Below are 23,987 nucleotides of genomic sequence, written 5' to 3' on the forward strand. Positions count from 1 at the left end.
AAGAATGATGTTATAACCCATGTCAAGGGGGTCTCATAAAAATTTTGAACACAGGGCGGGTCTAAGAGTAAAAAGGTTGAGAACCGCTGGTGTAACAGACTCCTGCGCCACCTGCTCATGATTTTTTTAAACGTTAGGCTGGTTAAAAAATTACAAGCAAGCCGCTCAGGTGGCGCAGCGGTAAAACACGCTAGCACACCAGAGCTGACATTTCGAACTCTGCCATCCGGCTGGGCTGGGAACCTACATGAACAACAATTGGTTTGTTGTTCATACAGGGTGGGAGCCGTATAGGGGCCTCATAACTAATGCAATTACGACCTCTGCTGGCTGGTTGATGGTGCCGCTCAGGTGGCGCAGCTTTAAAACACGCTAGCACACCAGAGCTGACATTTCGAACTCTGCCATACGGCTGGGCTGGGCGCCTACATGAACAACGATTAGTTTGTTGTTCATACAGGGTGGGAGCCGGATAGGGACCTCATAACTGATGCAATTAGGACCTCTACTGGCTGGTTGATGGCGCCTGCAGAGAGTCGAGGAATAATGCATTCATCAGGGTGGCTCTCCACACAAAGCTGATCCACATGTCAGAGGTAGGGTGGCCAGCCGTCCGGCTTTAGGTCGGACAGTCCGGTTTTTCAACTGCCAGTCCTCCGCCCATGCAAGGCTAGGACGGACACTTAAAGATCCTCCTTTTGGAGTGAACTGGTTATATTTTTGATCAATATTATCTGTCATTGGCTCAGGTACATGTCAAAACAAATGCTTGCCCACCACTGGCCAATCGCAGAAGGTCTGCCCTCTAAATGCTAGTCTGTGATTGGGTGGTTGAATTTCGCCCGCTTGCTCTGTTCTGCATACACCTCTACTTGAGTCAATTAGTAAACTTTTGGAGGCAGCGAGGAACAGACTTAAATATCAAAAGTAGACGCAACATTTGGTAAGTAAAACAGTCATTGGTTATAGAATTTCTGCTTAAATTGGTCAAGAACTCTGTTATCTGGGTTATGGTTTCATTCTGTGTGTTGCAGTATCATGTCCCCCTGTTCCTGGTATGACGTCCTCCTTTTGGGGTGTAATGTCCTCCTTTTTGTGACTATGAATGTGGCCACCCTAGTCGGAGGGGGTGTGTGTCAGTCTCACTCTCCTCAATCAGAAGTGGAGATAAGCATCAGTAGACAGGAAGTGTAATGCAATCGTGTCGTGTAATTGGATACCACTAGATTGGGAAGAAAATTGGGAAAAATGCAAAAAAAAAAAAAAAATTACAAACAGGTTAAATGTGTTTCTAATTATGTAACTGGTATATAAAAATCTTGTAACTTGATCTAATTACAGTTTTTCGGCGCTAGTTTGTGCGGGGAAAATGATCCCAGGTGGCATTAGGAGCCGGGTCACATAACGCGCGGGCACGTGGTGAACGTGAGCGCGCGTCTCTTTTTGTCGGCAGAGGGAGCGCGCGTAGCCTCATCCAGCGAGACTGGTGAGAGATCCGGGCCACCGAGCAGCACATCATGAGCTCCAGAAAAGGTAGAGAAACCACTGATTTCTGCCAAAAATCATAATGGCATCGGTTCACACTGGTGCGTGTCATTGTAAGCTTTGTATCCAAAGCATGATGTGTGTGAGGCTTTCTCAGAACAGCTAGCTTACAGTCTTGTTTCCTCTGTTCTCACCCGCTTCTCCCCGGGTCTGTCTCCAATCTCAACCTGTCCCGTTCTCTGTCCTCCAGTGATGGCTATTCAGGCTCGGAAGAGACGCCCGAAAGGAAAGAAAGACAAGACGGTTCAGCATCGAAGGTAAGCAGGGGCGGCGGTCTGCTGGAGGATTTCCCTATGCATGTGTTACTCGTGTATTTGTGTCGGGTTGGGAGTCATGTGTGCGCTCTAAACACTACAGTGCCGCTCGTGTTTACACTGTCATTTATAAGTATGCGATCCACGCAGCACAGTGCGTGTGTTTTACCGATCCGCGTGTCAGTATGGTTAATAGGCATGATGTTCACGCTGCCAGCGAGTTGGACGTTGCTCATGGCAACGGTCATCACTGGCCTGAGTTGTTTCATTTCCGTGTCCGCCAGTATTTAGATAGCTGGAATGAATGGTCACGGTGTTCCGTACATCCTTTACCCATTCTGCACAGTTTTTTTTTCCACATACACCTGGATGAGGCAACGCAGCGATCTGAGCTTATCGTCTCAGTTCTTTTAGTCTATTATAAGGCTTGTTTTATAAGTTTTACGCGTCATAAAAATCCTAACATCCACTAGCTGCGGCTGCACGGAACACTGTTAGGATAACAGAATCCATACAGTGCCCTTTTTCTACATTCATTTTAATAATAAAAAAAAATCTTAAAATTCTGTATTGGTAATCGTTCGAACTAAAACAGTTTTACAGCAGTATAAGATCCCATTACTTGTCCTGTATTATTATTGATGAGACGCACCGTACGGAATACCGTGACCTAACGTTTTATCAGTCTCAGTATGAAACACTGTGTTTGATACTATGCTGTATGTATCATCCAAAATAGTTATCTTAATTGACATGCATGTGTAAGATCAGAGAAGCACTATGCTACGACATGGTAGTACGTTATCTATATACGACAGTGCATACTAACGCAATGAAAAGTACGCACACGCTCTGTAGTGGCGCACTATTCCCACATACTGTTTAGTACGGTAGTACGTAGTTTTGGAGGCTGAGCGCACATAAACGTGATGTCTGTGTGCGCTGTGTGTGGACGGGAAACAGGTGAAGGATTGAGGGGTAAAATACAGGTTTAGGTTGTGAGTTCTGACAGAAACATAGGAAAAAAAAACACAATTAAAGATAAATGCAATGTAAACTGAGGAAAAAAGCTTTTGGATGTGCAAAGCTGTTCAGCAGTGACGTCATCAGACAGCCGGGTGATTCCCGGGTTCCCTCCACGCTCGCGCGCAGGAAAGTGCTGGAACGCGAGCTTCAGTGCTAATCCTAATATTAGCTAAAGTAACAGTCTTCCGTGCATTTTTTACCAATAAAATCGTACATTTACATGTTAGTGGGACAACACAGACGATGGAATAATGGTCTCCAGGATAAAGTCTCATTTCTAACATACTGACCAGTAAATTTAAGAATAAAACCCAACGTCCACAGTTTTACTGCTTTTTGTTTTTGCCTTAAATTTATTCAGCATTAATTCATATTCTTCTCTGTTGCAGTTTTTTTTACTACTATTTCAGCATTTACACACATTTCACCATAAAAAATCTTGTTTAAACAATTAAGCATTTACAGAAAAAGTCACTCAAAATTTACATACATTTACATTTTCTGCATTTAGCAGAAGCTCTTATCCAGAGCGACTTACAGAAGTGCTTCCATAGTGAACATTACCTTACTCTAGTTTAAGTAAACAACAGTCCAAGAACACAAATCTGCTTTTTTTTTTTTTTATTTTTTTTTTTTTTAAGAAAAGAAAAAATGTTAGTAAGTAAGTACAAGTCAGCTTAAGTGTTTAGTAAAAAGGTGGGTTTTTAATCGTTTTTTAAAGACAGCGAGAGATGTTCGGACAGACAGGAAGTTCGTTCCACCACTTGGGTGCAAGTACAGAGAAGAGCCTTGATGCTCGTGTTCCTTTAGTCCTGGGTGGAGGATCAAGTCAAGCGAGACTAGTGGCTCGGAGGTTGCGTGGTACAGAGCGGGGTTTGATTAGACCATGAAGGTAGCTTGGGGCTGGTCCATTTTTGGCTTTGTAGGCGAGCATCAGTGTTTTAAACTGAATGCGTGCAGCTACAGGAAGCCAGTAAAGAGAACACAGCAGTGGGGTGATGTGGCAGTGTTTGGGCTGGTTAAAAACCAGACGGGCAGCTGCATTTTGAATGAGCTGCAAGGGTTTATTAGTAGACATGGGAGCTCCTGCCAGGAGGGAGTTGCAGTAGCCCAGCCGTGAGATTACAAGTGACTGGACCAGAATCTGGGTAGCTTCCATGGAGAGATATGGACGAATCTTCTTGTTGTTGTAGAGGAGGAACCGGCACGATCTTGTCATGTTGGCTACACACGGAGAGAAGGTCAGCTGGTTATCCAGGACGACACCAAGGCTTCTTACATTATCAGATGGTCTGATCTGGAAGTCATCAAGAGAGATGACTAGGTCCTGGGTTGGAGATTGATCTCCAGGAATGAGTAACATCTCTGTCTTGCTGGGATTGAGTTTTAGATGATGAGCTGACATCCATTGTGAGATATCTCGCAGACTTGCTGAGATGCGAGCTGAGACTTGTCAAGAGTCAAGTCAAGAGAGGTTTATTGTCATTTCAGCTATATACAAGTACATATTGAAACGAAACAACGTTCCTTCAGGTCCAAGCTGCAACATAGAACAAAAAGTGCAAGACAGTACAGTACAGTTGCAGGTAGACAACATTACAATAATGCGAGAATGCTTAAAATAAATAAAGGAAGACAAGACTAGAGACAAGCGTTGGTTAGTACATGGTACTGAGTAAATAATGGTGAGGTAGATTATACACAAGTTACGTGTATCAGTCAACTTAAGTCAGACTCATTTATATAATGCTTCTTACTATGAACATTGTCTCACATCAACTTTACCCCTGCTGAGCAAGCCGAGGGCGACAGCGGCAAGGAAAAACTCCCTTAAAAATTACAGGAAGAAACCTTGAGAGGAACCAGACTCAGCAGGAACCCATCCTTCTTGGGTGGCCTGGAGGAGTTCTTTATTTTTAATCCTGTCTTTGAAGAAGACCTGGACATTATAAGTTCTGGACATTTTTGTTGCATGCCAGATTCCCGTCCCATCTAATAGGGGCACGCCAGATTTTTTGTTGTGCCCTGCCAGGTTCCCGTCCCATCTAGGGGCAGGCCAGGTGTGTCTGAAGGAGGAAATGACAGAATCAGTATCATCTGCATAGGAGTGGTAAGAGAAGCCATGGGAGGCTATGATCTTACCCAGAGAGCAGGTGTAGATAGAGAAAAGAAGTGGGCCAAGTACAGAGCCCAGAGGAACACCGGTTGAGAGAGTGCATGGAGGGGATATAGGTAGGAGGCCATCCATTGCCATGCCGAACAGTTTACTCCAAGGTTGGAGAGAGTATACAGGAATATACAAATATTCATGTGATTTTACATGTGTACGATAATATGTGAGTTATTGTACATATTACAAGTGGATCCACATTGTGCTTCACACATTAACAATTTCACTTGTTTGCATGTGATAAATTATTTGAATGTTTTGCACCTTTAAGGATAAAAAACATGCCTTCACATATTGCATTATCTGGAAAATGCAGATTGAGACATGGCATTACAATGTGAGACAGCCTTTTACTTGCTGTTTATATACTACCAAAACACAGATGTGATCAATACAACACATTTTTTGCCACCTTACATTAGCACTTCCTCATACTATTGACATGTGAACCGTACCATGAACAATAATCTGAAAATGGGTGGCTTTTATTATTCTTCACTAGGAGGTTTTCAGCTGTCCATTACACAAGGGAATGAATGGTGTGTACATATTAATAGTATTAGTAGTAATAAGAAAACACACACAAGTCTAGAGTAACTCTGGCAACTGCAGTCAAGTGGATTTGTGCTTCTTCTACTGCTTTACCCACTGATAAAACATGTATTTACATTACAGTGGTGCTTGAAAGTTTATAAACCCTTTAGAATTTTCAAAACTTCGGCATAAATATTACCTAAAGCATCATCAAGCATCATGTGCAAACTCTACACAGAAAGGACCCTGGCCACCAGCCAGGGAATCAAACCCAGGCCCTTGTTGCTGTTATGCAACAGTGCTACCCACAAAATTGTCTTGTGCAGCAATAACTACAACTCAGCATTTCTGGTAACTGTTGATCAGTCCTGCACAACTGCTTGGAGAAATTTCAGCTTATTCTTCCATACAGAACAGCTTCAACTTTGGCATATTGTCTCACTTCAGGTAATTTCACAACATTTCTATGATTAAGGTAAGGACTTTGACTTGGCCAGTCCTAAACATTATTAATTTTAACCATTGTTTGGTAGAACCACTCGTGTGCTTGGGGTCATTGTCTTGCTAAATGATTCATGTTCTCTTGAGATAAAATGGCAAGCCATCCTGGCACAAATATGCCCAAACCATTATACTAGTTCTTCTTCTCCTTTTTATATTATAATTTCCTATTTATAAATCCAGAAGCACCTGTGTAAGGACCTGTGTTTTCGGAATCTGTATAAATAAAAGCAGAACTCTTTCTGTAAAAGTAGAAATATAATTAGCTCTTTGCAGGAATTGCTGTGGCTACACCCAAATAAAGCTCTTTCCTTCTTTCTTGTTAAAAATATAAATACATTATAAATACATACACATACCGCGTTAGGCAGGAAACATTTCTCTTTCTTCTGATAAATAAATATTCTATACTTCTATAAGTTTTGTAGCTGCATAAGCAAGATTTGTAAAATAATATATTATAATATATCACATATTTCAGAGAAAGAACATACAGGTTGTAGGATCCTTACAAAAAAGTTTACAGACAGAGAACTGCATGTGAGTAATTCATTAGCTTTATTGAAAGCTGAGTTATGAGTTGAGCATTTAAAAAGTTGTAAAGATATTGTTCTAAGTGTGTACTTTTGAAAAGTACATTTGAAAGTATTCATACAGATTTACTTTAGATTTTTAGGTGTGCCTCTGCCCCTTATTGTGTAGTACTTTCTTTATATGCCATATGATTTTTGTGTTCTCTACTGGACAATCTGGTTCTTTACAAATCATTGTCACAACAGAGCATTACAATGCAAACAGAGAAAAAGTTTGAGTCTTTTATAACACACATACTGTATGCATGAGAAAGACAGCTGTGGTGGGTAGGGTACAATTGTTTAGTAAAAGAGAGGAAAGACGATTGCATGGTTTTAGCTGGAGACATGGGAACATAACGTAGTCAGGAATGTTAATCATAATATTTGTATGTATGACTGGTCCCCATGCCTCCTGCAATAAAAAAAATGACAAAACAAATTTTTGAATGAATATCATTTTGATTGGAATCTAGACATTTAAAAATGATTGTTGGAATTTGCTCTTTTTTAAGTTTAAAGAGTCAGGCTTTTGAGAGGTAATATGTACTGTCCAAATACTGGCTTTTAAGCTTACACTCAATTAGGCTGCACCTTGACTGCTTTACAAAATGCACACTTTTAGGCAAGGCAACTTTGGCCTTTGTAAGCACATGTTTACATCGTAAATCCATGGTATGGCCTGTACCTTTGTTAATTAGAAAGTTGCATTGGCTGGTGGTACATGGAAACAATAGCACCAGGTACTTTCATTTCAGAGCTCAGTTCTCTAAGCATGCTTCAAAGCTGAGTCAAATATTTTAGCACAGTGCTATTTCATTACCAGTGCTACTGCTGCAGCCGGCCCTCCCCAACACACACACATTGTAACAAGGTGGGTCACACCCTATTACTGAGGCACTATTTAGAAACCCTGTACCTGTGAGTTCGTAAAAGTCAGAACTAAAAAATATTCAGACTCCTGTCTCACCTTGTCAGTGTTGTTTGTTAAGGTTAGACTATGAAATCTCTCTGCAGTTTTGCATTCTCAGTATCAGAAAAACAAAAGGTAGACATGTGTTCCGCTCATTGTGTGTGTGTTCCGCTCATTGTGTAAGTCGCTTTGGATAAAAGCGTCTGCTAAATGCTGAAAATGTAAATGTAAATGTAGACATGTGCAAACAACAGCACATATATATGACAGAAAAGCAAATAGTCAGAACTTATAAAAATACAAAGAAGAATAATCTTTTTTATTCACATTAGTTAACTGCAGTAAATAACCTAAGAGTTAAGAGGCGTTCAATAGCAGCATGTTGCTTTCAAAATACAGAAAAAGATTTTGCATGGCAGGCCAGTAAAAGACAGGAGCTTTTATTCTTGTTTATTAATGATGATCGCCATGTCAGCAACTTGACTATAGGCAAGCATCAATAATAATAATAGTGTTTTCTGTGGCATGACGTAATGGAATTTGTGTATCTTATTGTCATGTACTGTATTTGGTTCATGCTAACAAAGTTCCTGGCTACACCGAATTGACCGTTTGTTAGTTCCACTGTGAGGCTTTGTTTTGGCTGCAGGGAAGGTTCTTGATGTTCAGTTTACTTTCATGCTGTATCACTGTGTGTATGTGTGTGTGTGTGTGTGTGTGTGTGATTGTGTTTATGTGAACAGATAGCTGTGTTACTGGTGAGATAAGGCCAAATGCATTTTTTTTTCAGTGAGACAATCTAATGATTATAGTTGGATGATGTAACGCTGTATAAAACCTACAGTCTGATTTTTTTTATTCGAAAGTCCCCCCCAGGGTGCACCACTAATCTTTGAAACCATCTCTCAGATAGTCAAGGCGGTCCTAAAGCTTGTGCTGGGCATCATGGGCAAATAATTTAACTTTTTTTTTTCACAAATCATTTATTCTATATTATGTGATATGAATAGTTTATTAATCGAGATTACCAATTTAAAAAGCTAACAATTATGATTATATTTAGCTGTATGGAAGAGTGCCAAAAATAGATCAGTGCTACAGGTTTTTGGTTACGTTTTCCCAGTATATTTTCTTGGGCTTTGGTTGTTTTATAACATTTACATCATGTTTCCACCAATTAAAGCAGCTTAAGATTTTAACAATACATGCATATAAAGCCGATACTAAGACTAGTATTACTACAGGTTATGAGCATTTGAATGCACTTTGGATGGTAAGTCAGTTCAGTTAGTTAATAATTTAGTTTTATTTATATGTTCAAAGTATGTGGACACTTGACTCTGGGCTTGTTAGATATTCAGATATTTAAAACCATGTGCAATTAGAAGGAGTCCCCTTTATTTCTTTACATCTATAAAAACATTCTTAAAAATGCATTCCAAAAAAAGGGTTTGAATTGGGTTTGGATCATGACTATTCATACCCATTTAGTGAAAATATCATTTGTTACTGAGTTGGATGAGAGGTTTTTTTCCACAAGTTCAAAGACTTGTAGTAAGGCCATGAACTGGCAATTCACTATCAATTCACTGTGCCATCACATTTGAACCTTGAGTCTTTTTATTATAGTTCATAAATAACATTATTCAACATTGTGTTATTTCAGTAACAATTTAAATATATAGAGTGTGTTTGCTTGACTGGCCAGTCTGCAGCCCAGATTTGTCTCCTATACAAAAGTCTTGTATCAAGCGAAAATAAGCAAAATTTCAGCAACAATAAATATTCTCAGTTTACAACTAATTAAAAAGTGTCATTAATAGCAAAGGTGATGTAACACAGTGGTAAACTTGCCTCTGTCCCAAGCTTTTTTTGATTGTGTTGCAGTCATCAAGTTCTAAATTTGTTTACATTTGCAAAATGTGTTATTTCTTTGCACTTTCTTTGGGCATTTTTCTTTGTTCTTTTGTCAGTTAAATAAAGGATCAAGAAAATAAACAAAATCACAGATTCTTGTTTTTATTGTATTTTATTTTTGGAAATAAGGATTGTATTAGAATAAAAAAAAACAGATTACAATGAAAATGTAAGTGGAAAAATCAAATTTGGTATGACTCTTATTTGTCATCTAAATCTTCATTTATTGGTCAACGTCTAGTGATACTACAGAGCTCTAAGCAGAAATGGTGCTGGTGTGAATAAATGTGATTTAACATATAACATACAGTGTATCACAAAAGTGAGTACACCCCTCACATTTCTGCAAATATTTCATTATATCTTTTCATGGGACAACACTATAGACATGAAACTTGGATATAACTTAGAGTAGTCAGTGTACAACTTGTATAGCAGTGTAGATTTACTGTCTTCTGAAAATAACTCAACACACAGCCATTAATGTCTAAATGGCTGGCAACATAAGTGAGTACACCCCACAGTGAACATGTCCAAATTGTGCCCAAAGTGTCAATATTTTGTGTGACCACCATTATTATCCAGCACTGCCTTAACCCTCCTGGGCATGGAGTTCACCAGAGCTGCACAGGTTGCTACTGGAATCCTCTTCCACTCCTCCATGATGACATCACGGAGCTGGTGGATGTTAGACACCTTGAACTCCTCCACCTTCCACTTGAGGATGCGCCACAGGTGCTCAATTGGGTTTAGTCCATCACCTTTACCTTCAGCTTCCTCAGCAAGGCAGTTGTCATCTTGGAGGTTGTGTTTGGGGTCGTTATCCTGTTGGAAAACTGCCATGAGGCCCAGTTTTCGAAGGGAGGGGATCATGCTCTGTTTCAGAATGTCACAGTACATGTTGGAATTCATGTTTCCCTCAATGAACTGCAGCTCCCCAGTGCCAGCAACACTCATGCAGCCCAAGACCATGATGCTACCACCACCATGCTTGACTGTAGGCAAGATACAGTTGTCTTGGTACTTCTCACCAGGGCGCCGCCACACATGCTGGACACCATCTGAGCCAAACAAGTTTATCTTGGTCTCGTCAGACCACAGGGCATTCCAGTAATCCATGTTCTTGGACTGCTTGTTTTCAGCAAACTGTTTGCGGGCTTTCTTGTGCGTCAGCTTCCTTCTGGGATGACGACCATGCAGACCGAGTTGATGCAGAGTGCGGCGTATGGTCTGAGCACTGACAGGCTGACCTCCCACGTCTTCAACCTCTGCAGCAATGCTGGCAGCACTCATGTGTCTATTTTTTAAAGCCAACCTCTGGATATGACGCCGAACACGTGGACTCAACTTCTTTGGTCGACCCTGGCGAAGCCTGTTCCGAGTGGAACCTGTCCTGGAAAACCGCTGTATGACCTTGGCCACCATGCTGTAGCTCAGTTTCAGGGTGTTAGCAATCTTCTTATAGCCCAGGCCATCTTTGTGGAGAGCAACAATTCTATTTCTCACATCCTCAGAGAGTTCTTTGCCATGAGGTGCCATGTTGAATATCCAGTGGCCAGTATGAGAGAATTGTACCCAAAACACCAAATTTAACAGCCCTGCTCCCCATTTACACCTGGGACCTTGACACATGACACCAGGGAGGGACAACGACACATTTGGGCACAATTTGGACATGTTCACTGTGGGGTGTACTCACTTATGTTGCCAGCTATTTAGACATTAATGGCTGTGTGTTGAGTTATTTTCAGAAGACAGTAAATCTACACTGCTATACAAGCTGTACACTGACTAATCTAAGTTATATCCAAGTTTCATGTCTATAGTGTTGTCCCATGAAAAGATATAATGAAATATTTGCAGAAATGTGAGGGGTGTACTCACTTTTGTGATACACTGTAGCCATATATTCTTATTTCTACTCAACCTGCCTGCTACTTTGTTCCCCTGAAGCATTCAGTTAGAGTCTGGTTGCTATACACAGTGTTTGTGTCATTTTAAATGGCAGAAGTTGCCATGACAAGGCTGAAGTCTAAATGGCAACTAAACATTCTGCAGCAACTGAAAGTCTTCTAAAGAATTTGCTTATGATACAAAACTGTCCTCAATTTCATCATAACAAAACTATGTATAGTAGAGAGATGTTCTTTAGACATGTTACTACTAAAAGGCTCATTTCCAAAAAAGTTCAGTAATCTGTGATTTGTTATTTTATTTGAACATTTATTTAACTGGCGGAGGTACAAAAAAACTTAAATAATATCGATTGATGTCGGATGCCCATGGTATTAGGAAAATGTTTTAAGTAGGAGGGCTGCCAACTGAATCTAAAAGTGTAAACTAACACTATTCAAATAATCACACACACACATACACATACTCAAATACACACATGGGGATTAAAACAAAAAGCCCAAGCAAGCAATACATGTGTGGCAGTGATGTTACCAACAAAAATATGAACTTTCTCCTAGCTGCTGGTACAGGTCCCAAATAATTAAACCCTGACTGCAGGGCAGCAGTGTTATCACTAATCTCATTTCCTACCTGCATTTGAACATTCTGCTGTGTTGAAGCTTTCAAACAGAAATGTTGTATCCCATTTGTGGACAATGTTTACGGTGCACTTGTATTATAATGAAGTGTGACAACATCTTCTGGATTATAGTGCTTTTTAGTCACAGTCTGTACCTTTGTAAACACTAAAGCAAGTCTTAATTGTGATATGTCTATATACTTACAATTCTGCTTCATGTAACACATTTAATTGGTCATATTAGCTAATTGATATTTTCTTAACAATAGTAAAATAGGGAAACACAACCCTCCATGAACTAGGAGATGCTCATTGCTGCCACCTGTTGGAGAATGATCAAGAAAATACAGAAGGATCACAAAGACACTTTCTTCTGGACTCTCTCTGTTATCTGTTCTATTTGGAGGAGATCCTAAAACAGCTTGGGCCTAAGGGCTGAATTTATTGTTTCAGATTGAAACGGTTGTGCATGCTGCAGGCATAGTGTGACTACAGCTTTGCTTTAACATGCACTAAAAACACAAGTTAAGTTTTTAGTCTAAACAAGTAAAAGAAATAGGCCTTGGATACTGACTTTAAATGACAACTTTTTGCATTGTTATTGTGAAAATGTTCTCTTAAATTCAGTCTTTAATACTTTCGGGATAAATAGAATTGATTTGAGTTTATGTACAGACCTCAAGCCATAAAAAGGAGGGTGGCGGTCTAGCAGATTTCTTCTGGGCTTTCACTGTGAGGGTGTGCACCAGGGACAAAGCTTTCTCTTTTGGTTAGTGTTTAAAAAATGCTATAAAAACAGTTTAAATGTCTTTTCATTTTTCATTTATAATCTGATTTTGTTTTCAAAGGTTTGAGTACACTTAGTCAAAAGTTCACATACGTTACAAACATGGATGCATGGTACTTTTGGGATTTCAGTGATTTCCACAACTGGTCTGTGACTGAATTATTAAAATATCCTTTTTTTAAACAGCACTAACCCAAAAAATTGGTAAAATAACAACCTGCTTCTGTTAGCCATCAACAAGCTTCAGATACAACATTTGACTGTACAATCCATATATTCTTGATTGAGTTGAGGACCACATTCTAAAACTTTATTTATAGCATGTCATGCTGACTGTTTGGAAATCAGATTTACACTTTCCAGAGATTGGGGGGGGGGGGGTAAGAAAGTGAATTCAGCATAAAAACTGTGCCAAATGTAATATGCAGAAGAATGATTCGCTGTGGCGACCCCTAATTGGAGCAGCTGAAAAAAATCATTCATTCATGCTGTAATTCCCAAATGCATTCAAGATTTAATATTCTTGAAAAGGATTTGAAGAATCTTCCTTCATTAATTCATCCACCTTCAGCAATTCAGTAGTTCCACTGACTAGGTGGAGTGCTTTTTGGTTTGAATGCACCACCTTTCTTCTCTAGAAATACAATGGGAGCCAATAGTCTGAGATCACTCATAAAATTTGCTTCTATTTTGTGTTTGTCTAAAATTCAATACAATGTTTTTCATTACAAATCATAAAGTCAGCATAATGTGTAAGTTAAATTAATTATATAGATATACATTAATTTTAAAATGTCTTAGTATTTGGTATGGCCTTATTTATGCAACAATGGCTGCAAATTTATTAACTTTAATAAGCTTTTGATTAGTAGTTTTAATAAGATTTGCTTCAGTGGTCCCACTGTACTTTTGGTCATGTTGGCCAAAATGACACTTCCTGTGACACAAATGATTTGAAGTACCTCAGAGAGAACTTAATCAAGCTGTAAGCCAATTTCTGACATGTACATTTATCATTTAGTTAGTAACTAAATTATGAGATGCTTTATTGCTTAGGTTGTAGTTTAAACCTTTATAAAGATTTTCCCATGTGTAATCTTGTTAGAGATCATGACTGGCCCAAAAAGTTATTAAGAAGCAATAATGTAACTTAAATTAGGTTAATAAAAACTTAGTATAGGTACAAAAGAGTCTTAGTGCCACCTTGCTTCTATCTTAAAACTCAGATCAGTATCTAAATAAAATATCTTTATGACATGCATTGTAAGAAAAGCAAAACTCCATGAACGTTTAAAAGCGGTTGATATTTCTCTGTTGTAATGGACTGTGCGATGATATCACTCCCAAAGTCATGACCATTGTGTACACTAAACATTGTTTTCAAGTTTACATTTGGGGATTGACCTTTCATCCATTTGATCTTTTCACTAGACAATGTACAAAGGCATAAGCTTTACTATGTTAGTTGATACTATTTGGAACTGAATATAAGTTTAACTTTTGGGCTAAGCTAATAACCTGAAACCTTAGCTGCTGTACATTTAAGCTACTGCGAGTACACAGTGTTCACATTTATTGTCTTTTTTCTTTTGTCATACATCATAGTGTAGCGTTGTGGTACAATAATCGACCAGTAGACGCCAAACAAACAAGTGGCTTTATTAGGAGAAAGGAAAGCTCTTTTAGCAAGCATGAGCAAGTCTTTCCCGGTGTAGCACCATTCTTCTTTTGGTGCTGTTCCACACCTGATACACAATGTCTGACAGATTTTCAAGCACCACAAATGGCCCTACGTCTAATTCAGTGTGCTAGTTGACGCAGTTTTTCTTCTTGCTGTTGTTCACGTTGTTTAAGTTGGTTTTTAAATAAAGTTGGTTCTGCCATGTTCTGCCGGTGGTTCATTAGGACCTAAAGTGGTCTGTTCTTCAGGACAGCTGCAAGCTATACTATTTTGGCCTATTCACTTAATCTGGTGGTGACGGCTCCCATTTCGGTTTGATGCTGGTAAAAGGACCAATTGCTGCTTACCAGCATATCGACAAATGCAGAGAACCTGTGCCAGCTCCAGGTGGGCCCTGAAAGCTGATGGTGGTGGGCATGGTCCCTCTGCAAGAGTGGTAAAAGCTTAATGACAAGTTTATGCAGTTAACAGTATGAATGAGCAGTAGAAGCTCTTAAAGCAAAGATCTTAAAGCAATTCAGGCAACTAACACATTTCCAAATCTTGCATGAATTGCAGGTGCATCCATTTCAAATTTTGTAAAAATTTATTAATGTTTCAAGGGGAACAATGGACAAATGGCATTAGCAAAATAAATAGTAGAGTATCACTGATAGAGACTTACAGATACTTTAGATGCCATTTCCTTCAAAAAACAAATTTCAGTGCTTAAAATATTTCCCAAATCTGAATGGATTTTTTGGGAGAAAGCATATACTATATGTCTATATCTACTAGGAATAGTGCATTATTGTTTCCCAAGCTTTCTGGTGGGTAGTGTTGTGTAGTCTACTGTGCCCTGACGAAGAAGTGCAGTATGCGCTTATGCCAATAGGGAGCACACATGCTCTGTTCCGGCAAACTGCCTGGTAAAAGAGTCAGAGGATTTGTGGATAATGTTTTCTGTCTTCAAAGCTCTTAAAACAAAAAGTTTTCCTATAGTGGGCTTCATGTTGTCCTCTTAAGCTGCAAGGGATATTAAAAACAGCACATTGGAGCCTGCAGCTGTATTAGAATGTGTGAGTGTAAAGAAGGCTAAGAGCATTTAGGTGTGATGAGAAGGAAAGACTAGAGGTATTGGCTGTAATCGCTTACGGATTGATGGGTTCGATGGATGTGTGTGTGTGTGTGTGTGTGTGAGAGAGAGAGAGAGAGAGAATTGAAGATATTGACTGCTGTAGATGACTCAGCCCTGTGTACATGGAGGACAAAAAAGCAGATGGCTGACCAGGTCAAAGACCAGACCCACACACTTGCATGTACAAATCACACAGCGCTTAAATAATGAAGTCACCTAAGCTTTCTATGGGTGACTGTGGATAATGGCGTTGCTAAGCATATATTTTTCTACCAACAGGAGTGTACCTTTCTTTGTAACTGTTGCACACTAAAATGCTTGGCTTTGCACAGTTTCAACTAGAGATGCATGAGTACCGATACTGGTATCGGGTATTTGCCCGATACCGCGCTCATTAACTTGTAATCGTACTCGCAAACGAGACTCCGATACTAAACATCCGATACCGTGTGCCTAGTGCACGTTGCTGCATTATGCCAAGTTCACACTACACGATTTTTGCCCTGATTTCCGCTCGGCGACTGGTCGGCGCTAGATTTTCCGGCTCGGGAGCAACTCGCCGTTCGCTCGGCGATCAAAACTCAGCTCTCGATCGCCAAGTGTGAACTATCCAACAACTCGATCCGACCGGCTCGTCGAGTTTTCTAGCACGTCAGATCAGAGCGGTAGAGAGAATCTACGGCTCTGCGTCAGATATCTGATCTGAGATGTGCGACTGGGAACGAGTGACATGTCGAACAGCCAAGGAGAACACAGGATACAGTGTGAGGGGAAACACAGGAGAGGAGTGTAAACAGGTGGGACAGGGGGATAATATAGTTTATATCAGAATACACTGTCACACACACGTTTTACAGTATTTCTGACCTGATCGTTCTCTACAAAACGTAACAACAAAACACCAACATTGCAAAAATATTTATTAACCTCCAACTCACTATAGAACAATCCATGCTATTCGTGTTGCCAAATCCACTCAGATTCATTTATTTTTCCTCCTTGATTTCATCACATCAGTGCAGAACACTTTGATCACTCGCACTTGTTGACGTGCATTTTTGGATTTTAATTATCATTAAACTTCTCGTCACTTCTCACGTGTGTTTTTGTTTAAAAAAACGGTATTCTAAATAGGTATTGGTATCGGCAAGTATAGACATTTTGTTATTGATGCATCCCTAGTTTCAACACAATTGCCTATATACTTTGCACCGTCTTTCCTTTCTGGGGTTTGTTATTTCATTAAAACATTTTGTCGCTATGACTTCTGACTGTGTCCCCAATTTTCCCTATTATTCAGAGGTTGCAAGTTCAAGCCCCAATTATGTGATCAATTATACCTGGCCAGAAGCTTGGAACTGTTTCGTCCCGCTCTGTTTTGCAATGTATTTTCATATGTACTATTTTTAGAAATAACTGGTAAATGTGATCTGTTGGGAGCAGGCTGACAAAAATTGGAAAAGGAATTTTTAGTGATGGAAATATTTGTTCAAAAATCGAACAAAATTGCAAATTTAACAAACATTAGCCAGATTAGTTAGAAAGCATTCATTCCTGTAGGGACTTATGCTTGGCTGCTCATTTTACACACACGCACACACACACACACACACACACACACAAACACACACACACACACGCACACAGGACTTGTTCTGCCAATTTGAAGCCCCAGATAGTACGCTGTGTGAGTGCCAGCTTTTTATTTTTTCAGTGTGTTCTCACAGACATCACTTTATTTTCCATGGGGGTAATTAATGGTGAAAACAAAAATTGCAATTATTTTCTCATTATTGAAATCAGTAATAATTTATCTCAACAAACAAAGCAAACTTTAATACTACAATACTTACAGTGTATCACAAAAGTGAGTACACCCCTCACATTTCTGCAAATATTTCATTATATCTTTTCATGGGACAACACTATAGACATGAAACTTGGATATAACTTAGAGTAGTCAGTGTACAGCTTGTATGGCAGTGTAGATTTACTGTCTTCTGAAAATAACTCAACACACAGCCGTTAATGTCTAAATAGCTGGCAACATAAGTGAGTACACCCCACAGTGAACATGTCCAAATTGTGCCCAAATGTGTCGTTGTCCCTCCCTGGTGTCATGTGTCAAGGTCCCAGGTGTAAATGGGGAGCAGGGCTGTTAAATTTGGTGTTTTGGGTACAATTCTCTCATACTGGCCACTGGATATTCAACATGGCACCTCATGGCAAAGAACTCTTTGAGGATGTGAGAAATAGAATTGTTGCTCTCCACAAAGATGGCCTGGGCTATAAGAAGATTGCTAACACCCTGAAACTGAGCTACAGCATGGTGGCCAAGGTCATACAGCGGTTTTCCAGGACAGGTTCCACTCGGAACAGGCTTCGCCAGGGTCGACCAAAGAAGTTGAGTCCACGTGTTCGGCGTCATATCCAGAGGTTGGCTTTAAAAAATAGACACATGAGTGCTGCCAGCATTGCTGCAGAGGTTGAAGATGTGGGAGGTCAGCCTGTCAGTGCTCAGACCATACGCCGCACACTGCATCAACTCGGTCTGCATGGTCGTCATCCCAGAAGGAAGCTGACGCACAAGAAAGCCCGCAAACAGTTTGCTGAAGACAAGCAGTCCAAGAACATGGATTACTGGAATGCCCTGTGGTCTGACGAGACCAAGATAAACTTGTTTGGCTCAGATGGTGTCCAGCATGTGTGGCGGCGCCCTGGTGAGAAGTACCAAGACAACTGTATCTTGCCTACAGTCAAGCATGGTGGTGGTAGCATCATGGTCTTGGGCTGCATGAGTGTTGCTGGCACTGGGGAGCTGCAGTTCATTGAGGGAAACATGAATTCCAACATGTACTGTGACATTCTGAAACAGAGCATGATCCCCTCCCTTCGAAAACTGGGCCTCATGGCAGTTTTCCAACAGGATAACGACCCCAAACACAACCTCCAAGATGACAACTGCCTTGCTGAGGAAGCTGAAGGTAAAGGTGATGGACTAAACCCAATTGAGCACCTGTGGCGCATCCTCAAGTGGAAGGTGGAGGAGTTCAAGGTGTCTAACATCCACCAGCTCCGTGATGTCATCATGGAGGAGTGGAAGAGGATTCCAGTAGCAACCTGTGCAGCTCTGGTGAATTCCATGCCCAGGAGGGTTAAGACAGTGCTGGATAATAATGGTGGTCACACAAAATATTGACACTTTGGGCACAATTTGGACATGTTCACTGTGGGGTGTACTCACTTATGTTGCCAGCTATTTAGACATTAATGGCTGTGTGTTGAGTTATTTTCAGAAGACAGTAAATCTACACTGCTATACAAGTTGTACACTGACTACTCTAAGTTATATCCAAGTTTTATTTCTATAGTGTTGTCCCATGAAAAGATATAATGAAATATTTGCAGAAATGTGAGGGGTGTACTCACTTTTGTGATACACTGTACATTACAATACAATACTCTAATACTACAGTCACACCTGCACTGACTTTTCTTGCCTAACTTGCTGTTTGCTTGTGGGCAGGGACATAGGAAATGGGGAGGATATTAACATCAGCTTTATGTATAAATAAATGTGTATTTTAATCACACACGTCCATGATTAATCTAACAGGTATTTTTAAGAGTTTACACAGTTATGTATTTTTGTTTAACTGCTTGCTGTATTTGGTTGGTGGTGAATTTAGTCGTAGTGTTTCAGTGTTTAATGCTAGTTTCTGGGAGTGAAGTTGCCAGATTTATTTATAAATTCAGGGTTCACAGACTTAGCACTGATGCTCAGAGACTTGAAGAGGAGGCTGCAAAACTGGTCTCTATAGTTAATAAATTGTTATTTATATAATTTATGAATAGAAGCTTGTGTTTAATTCCTTTATTTATTTTTTTATGTAATGGAATTGATGCAGACAACTGTCTAATGTTACTGTTATTGGTTTTAACCACAGATATGTTGGTATTATGACAACTCTAATGGAACTTAATGTTTTTATGTAAGATCTGCTCCCCTTTTACATATGACATTGGACTGACAATTAGAAGGATTTTTATTTAATTTTCATTTTTGACCTCTTTATCCGGGTCAAGGTTGGAGCAGGTCCGGTTCCACTGGGAAACACTGGGCACAAGGCAGGAATACACTGGACAAGGGCACCAATCCATTTCAGGGCATCGGAAGGAATACATTAATAATACATTAATGAAGGGCATTTTCCTGACACTGAACAGGACAAACAATAAAATATGCTTGTAAAACCACCATGCTGTAATGATGCACATACAACAGATCTTAGACTAGGATTAGACTTTCCTCCTTCTTTGTCAGTCTGTTAGTGACCACTGACTGTATGTTGCCACCAATCCAGATAATTGAGCACTGAAGTCCTAAAAAGATGATCGATAGTATAGGCTGATACCATTTATAAATAATCAAAAATGAAACAAACACACAGTTTATTAACAATAAAATAATGATGATGATGATGATTATAATAATAATAATAATAATTAAGGAAAATATAAATTAAGAACGCCACTGTAGCACAGCTGGTAGCTTTACCCCATTTCCGTTTAAAGACTGATAAAACATAATGTTCACAATGTTCCAGAACAAGTAAACAGCTATTCATTATGCCTACACACAACACACTCTCACCCAGCAGTCTAATCTGAGGTTGTTTCAGGAACCCCACAGCTTGTGTGACGTATCAAACTATATACTGGAATAGACCGGCTTCATCACTATAGCAACCGTCTGATGTGTGATTAGCTAAAAAACAAGTTCACACGAAACATAAGAAGAAGCCACAGACTCATACTCCCACACTCACTCTGAGCTGCTGTAGAACGAGAACCAGGTAAAGAACTGAGACGAGGGAAAGAGAAAAAAGGTCCAGTTTGACTGTGTCTCTGTGTTTTTTTCATTTTGGTATTTTTGGAGCAGGTGTCAAGGCTGTGTGCAGCTAGCTATCTTTATGTGGCCTACTTCCACTGCTCATGATGGAGAGCGAGCAATAGTGAAAGAGTGTAAAAAAGGTGCAGACTGGATGTCCTGTTACCTAAAGCCCTGTTTAGACCTGGTGATATGATCTCAAATACAAACCATTGCCGGAGAAGTTGGGACATTTTATAAAGTGCAATAAAACCAAGAATCTGAAATTGGTTAATACTCTCGAGCCTTTATGTAACTGACAAAAGTACAAAGAAATGACTACAAGTTTTGGCTGACTTAGTTGATTGTATTTTGTAAATATGCTTGTAAATATGCTGGTCCCAGCCCACAAAATATCCGTTTAAAATGTTTATAGAATAATCAAGGTACACCATTTTGAACAGGTGACAGAATCATGTTTGGGTACAAAAGAGGATCCACCAGGATCAGACTTGCCAAAAAAAAAACCCACACCAAATGCCTTTATTATAAAGATGATTGAACCTGGCATGTATGGCACACTCAAGCATATGAAATTCATCAAAGTAAAACAACTAAAAACTTTAATTGTTCAGAATACTGTGTATTTCCCTAACCTCACAGAGATTTTTTTAATGTACAATGGCTACAAGGTTTGGCTCTGGTTGTAATAAAAAATCCCTGGAACAAGATCTTGAACAATTCAAAAATATTCTATTTAACTAGTTTAATATGGAGCTCAAACGCTGCCATAAGTATCTGAATCTGAATTTTATAAATTTGAAATATTTAATGGCGTAATTTATAAATTTGAAATATTTCAATCTGAATTTTATAAATTTGAAATATTTAATGGCGTAATTTATAAATTTGAATTTTAACAATCGTCACCGTCCTAAAATAATGGCCTAAGTCATTTTTGGACCAAAATGATATTTTTGCCTAAATCACCTCCTCACCATGCTGTCCACCTCTGGTAAAATCGCCTATGTCCTTAGTTTAACAGATCATGTGATTCTACCCCTGTAATAAAATGGCCTATGTCAAGAGTGTGACTTGGGCAATTTTATTTTGCCTAAGTCAAAAGACAATATGACTTAGGCAATTTTAGATGCTTTTTTAAAATGGCAGCTGCTCTAAACAGAACAAAACTCTACCCAGCCCATGAAGTTATTTCCATTGTGTTCAGTTTTTTGTGTTTCCTGAAAAACCTGAAAAAATGACTTAGGCCATTATTTTAGGAAGGTGACGCAATGCTTTTTTTTGTGATTTGAACTTGTGAGGTGGTGAAATTTGCTGTTGAAAAATTTTCATTTCAAAATTACAACTTGCAATTTTCAGATTTTAAAAATTCAGATAAAAAGAATTCAGATCTCTCAGATTCAAATCTCAGAAATACGAATTCAAGCTTGAAGTGAAACATCCGGGTTTCCCAGGAAAAGTAAACTTTCCAGAGCGATCGAACGCAGCATTTAACCAATCACAGCGCTGCCTCACCTGCGTTCATGTCTGTGGAGGAGAAATGAATCCCAATGAGGAAAGTGCATCCAAAGTTCTTCAGATCCACACAGTCAGCTAATTATTTATAGTTCTGGTAAATACTCAACGTGCTTTACGGCAAGTTTTATATTTTGCATTATGTAACGCTGGTGGCGTGATAACGCGCGGGGTAAGGTTAGTTAGCGTTAGCTAGCTTGTTGGTAGTGGTTAGCTAAGAGTTTTGCTTGGCATGAGCTGGTCTGAGTTTAGGAAGGCATGGATATTCCGTTGCTTGCACATATTAAAACGGGGAGTTCAGAAATGTTGTGAAACTTCTTTCCTGGTGTGCCGTATAGCACTTCAGAGTTCAGTCTTTACCTCATTTACCTAACACACCTGGTTCGACTCATCTGGTCAGTTGAGGTTGACACTTTGGATGCACTTACCTCATTGGGATTCATTTCTCCTCCACAGACATGAACGCAGGTGAGGCAGCGCTGTGATTGGTTAAATGCTGCGTTCGATCGCTCTGGATAGTTTACTTTTCCTGGGATACCCGGATGTTTCACTTCAAGCTTGAATTCGTATTTCTGAGATTTGAATCTGAGAGATCTGAATTTTTTTTATCAGAATTTTTAAAATCTGAAAATTGCAAGTTGTAATTTTGAAATGACATTTTTTCAACAGCAAATTTCACCACCTCACAAGTTCAAATCACAAAAAAAGCATTGTTAAAATTCAAATTTATAAATTACGCCATTAAATATTTCAAATGTATAAAATTCAGATTGAAATATTTCAAATGTATAAAATTCTGATTGAAATATTTCAAATGTATAAAATTCAGATTGAAATATTTCAAATGTATAAAATTCAGATTCAAATACTTATGGCAGCGTTTGAGCTCCATAGTTTAACACTATCAAACAAACTGTGTTAAAAGGTAAGATCGCCCAAGTGGCGCAGCGGGATCATCCGCCAGCACAGCGGTCCCCAACCTTTTTTGCACCACGTACCAGTTTCATATAAGATATCATTTCACGGACCGGTGGGGGCGGGGGGATTTAAAATAGAATAACTATGGAATGGAAAATCAGTGTGAATCCTGAGCTTTTTTCACTGCAATGAGACGCTGCTCCCACCTAGTGGTGATTGGGGACAATAACCCGAAGAGTATTGGAAATTTAATTGCTCTTCTAGCTATCTCTAATTATTTATTCTTTTTGTGCGACCCAGTAATGAATGACCCATGGACCGGTACACACCAGCACCGAGATTCTGAACTCCACAGTTCAAAACTCGGCATTGCCACCGGTCGGCTGGGCACCATCTAGCGGGCATAATTGGCAGTGCCTGCAGCAGACACTAAATGGCTACCGTGTCTGCTAGAGGGCGGGATGGCCGGACTATGTGGGTGGGGTCTTCAAACGCTGTGCAAGGACCCTGATTAGCAGATAGAGGCATCTGTGCAGAGTGCATGGGCGAAAAGAAGGGGTCCTCTAGGACTGCGCACGTGTCGGAGGAGGTGTGAGCAGCAACATACACTCCTCAAATGCAATTAGGGATCCCCAGCAGCGGAAGACAGATTGACTACACTAAATTGGAAGAAAATGGAAGAAAAAAAATGCATAAATAAATAGAAAAAAAAGTAACATCACACTTATGAACCATTTAATTATAAAATTACATGTTCAAATAAATGGTAAGGTTCCAGATTAAGTTTAAAGTATAATACATTTTACTAAACATGCTTTAGCTAGATACTGTATGTCCTCTTATATTCAAGTTTTCTCACTGCTTTATCATGGTCAGGGTCGTCTGGGTCTGGCTTCGCCGGAGTAGCGGAACGCAATGCAGTAACACACTATGAAAAGGACGCCAGACATAATAAATCACAACTGTATGTAGATTCACAACCATCTCATAGAACAGCTGAGGATTCAAATCCCAGTGGTAGTGGGCCATCCGAGCACCTTTTGGGCACATATAGTAACTATTACCTCAATAGGCTACTAACTGTTCATGCTTATATTTCAATATTAAGTA

The 23,987-nt window shown here is 39.5% G+C and overlaps 1 protein-coding gene across 6 annotated transcripts in view; it reads left to right on the forward strand.

Moving 5' to 3' along the window:
• srpk2 (SRSF protein kinase 2) overlaps positions 1-23,987 on the forward strand; it is an 89,673-nt gene that overhangs the window by 1,904 nt on the left and 63,782 nt on the right. For 5 of the 6 annotated variants that reach the window (XM_062992858.1, XM_062992853.1, XM_062992874.1 and 2 more), the window contains exons 1-2: positions 1,499-1,533; positions 1,736-1,802. In XM_062992858.1, the coding sequence (XP_062848928.1) occupies positions 1,518-1,533; positions 1,736-1,802 (83 nt within the window). In that variant the 5' untranslated portion in view covers positions 1,499-1,517. Of the gene's footprint in view, positions 1-1,498; positions 1,534-1,735; positions 1,803-23,987 lie in introns of those variants that run through there. The other variant, XM_062992866.1, reaches the window with a different exon arrangement.

The sequence above is a fragment of the Trichomycterus rosablanca genome, chromosome 1 (genome assembly GCF_030014385.1).
Source record: "Trichomycterus rosablanca isolate fTriRos1 chromosome 1, fTriRos1.hap1, whole genome shotgun sequence".
NCBI lineage: Eukaryota > Metazoa > Chordata > Actinopteri > Siluriformes > Trichomycteridae > Trichomycterus > Trichomycterus rosablanca.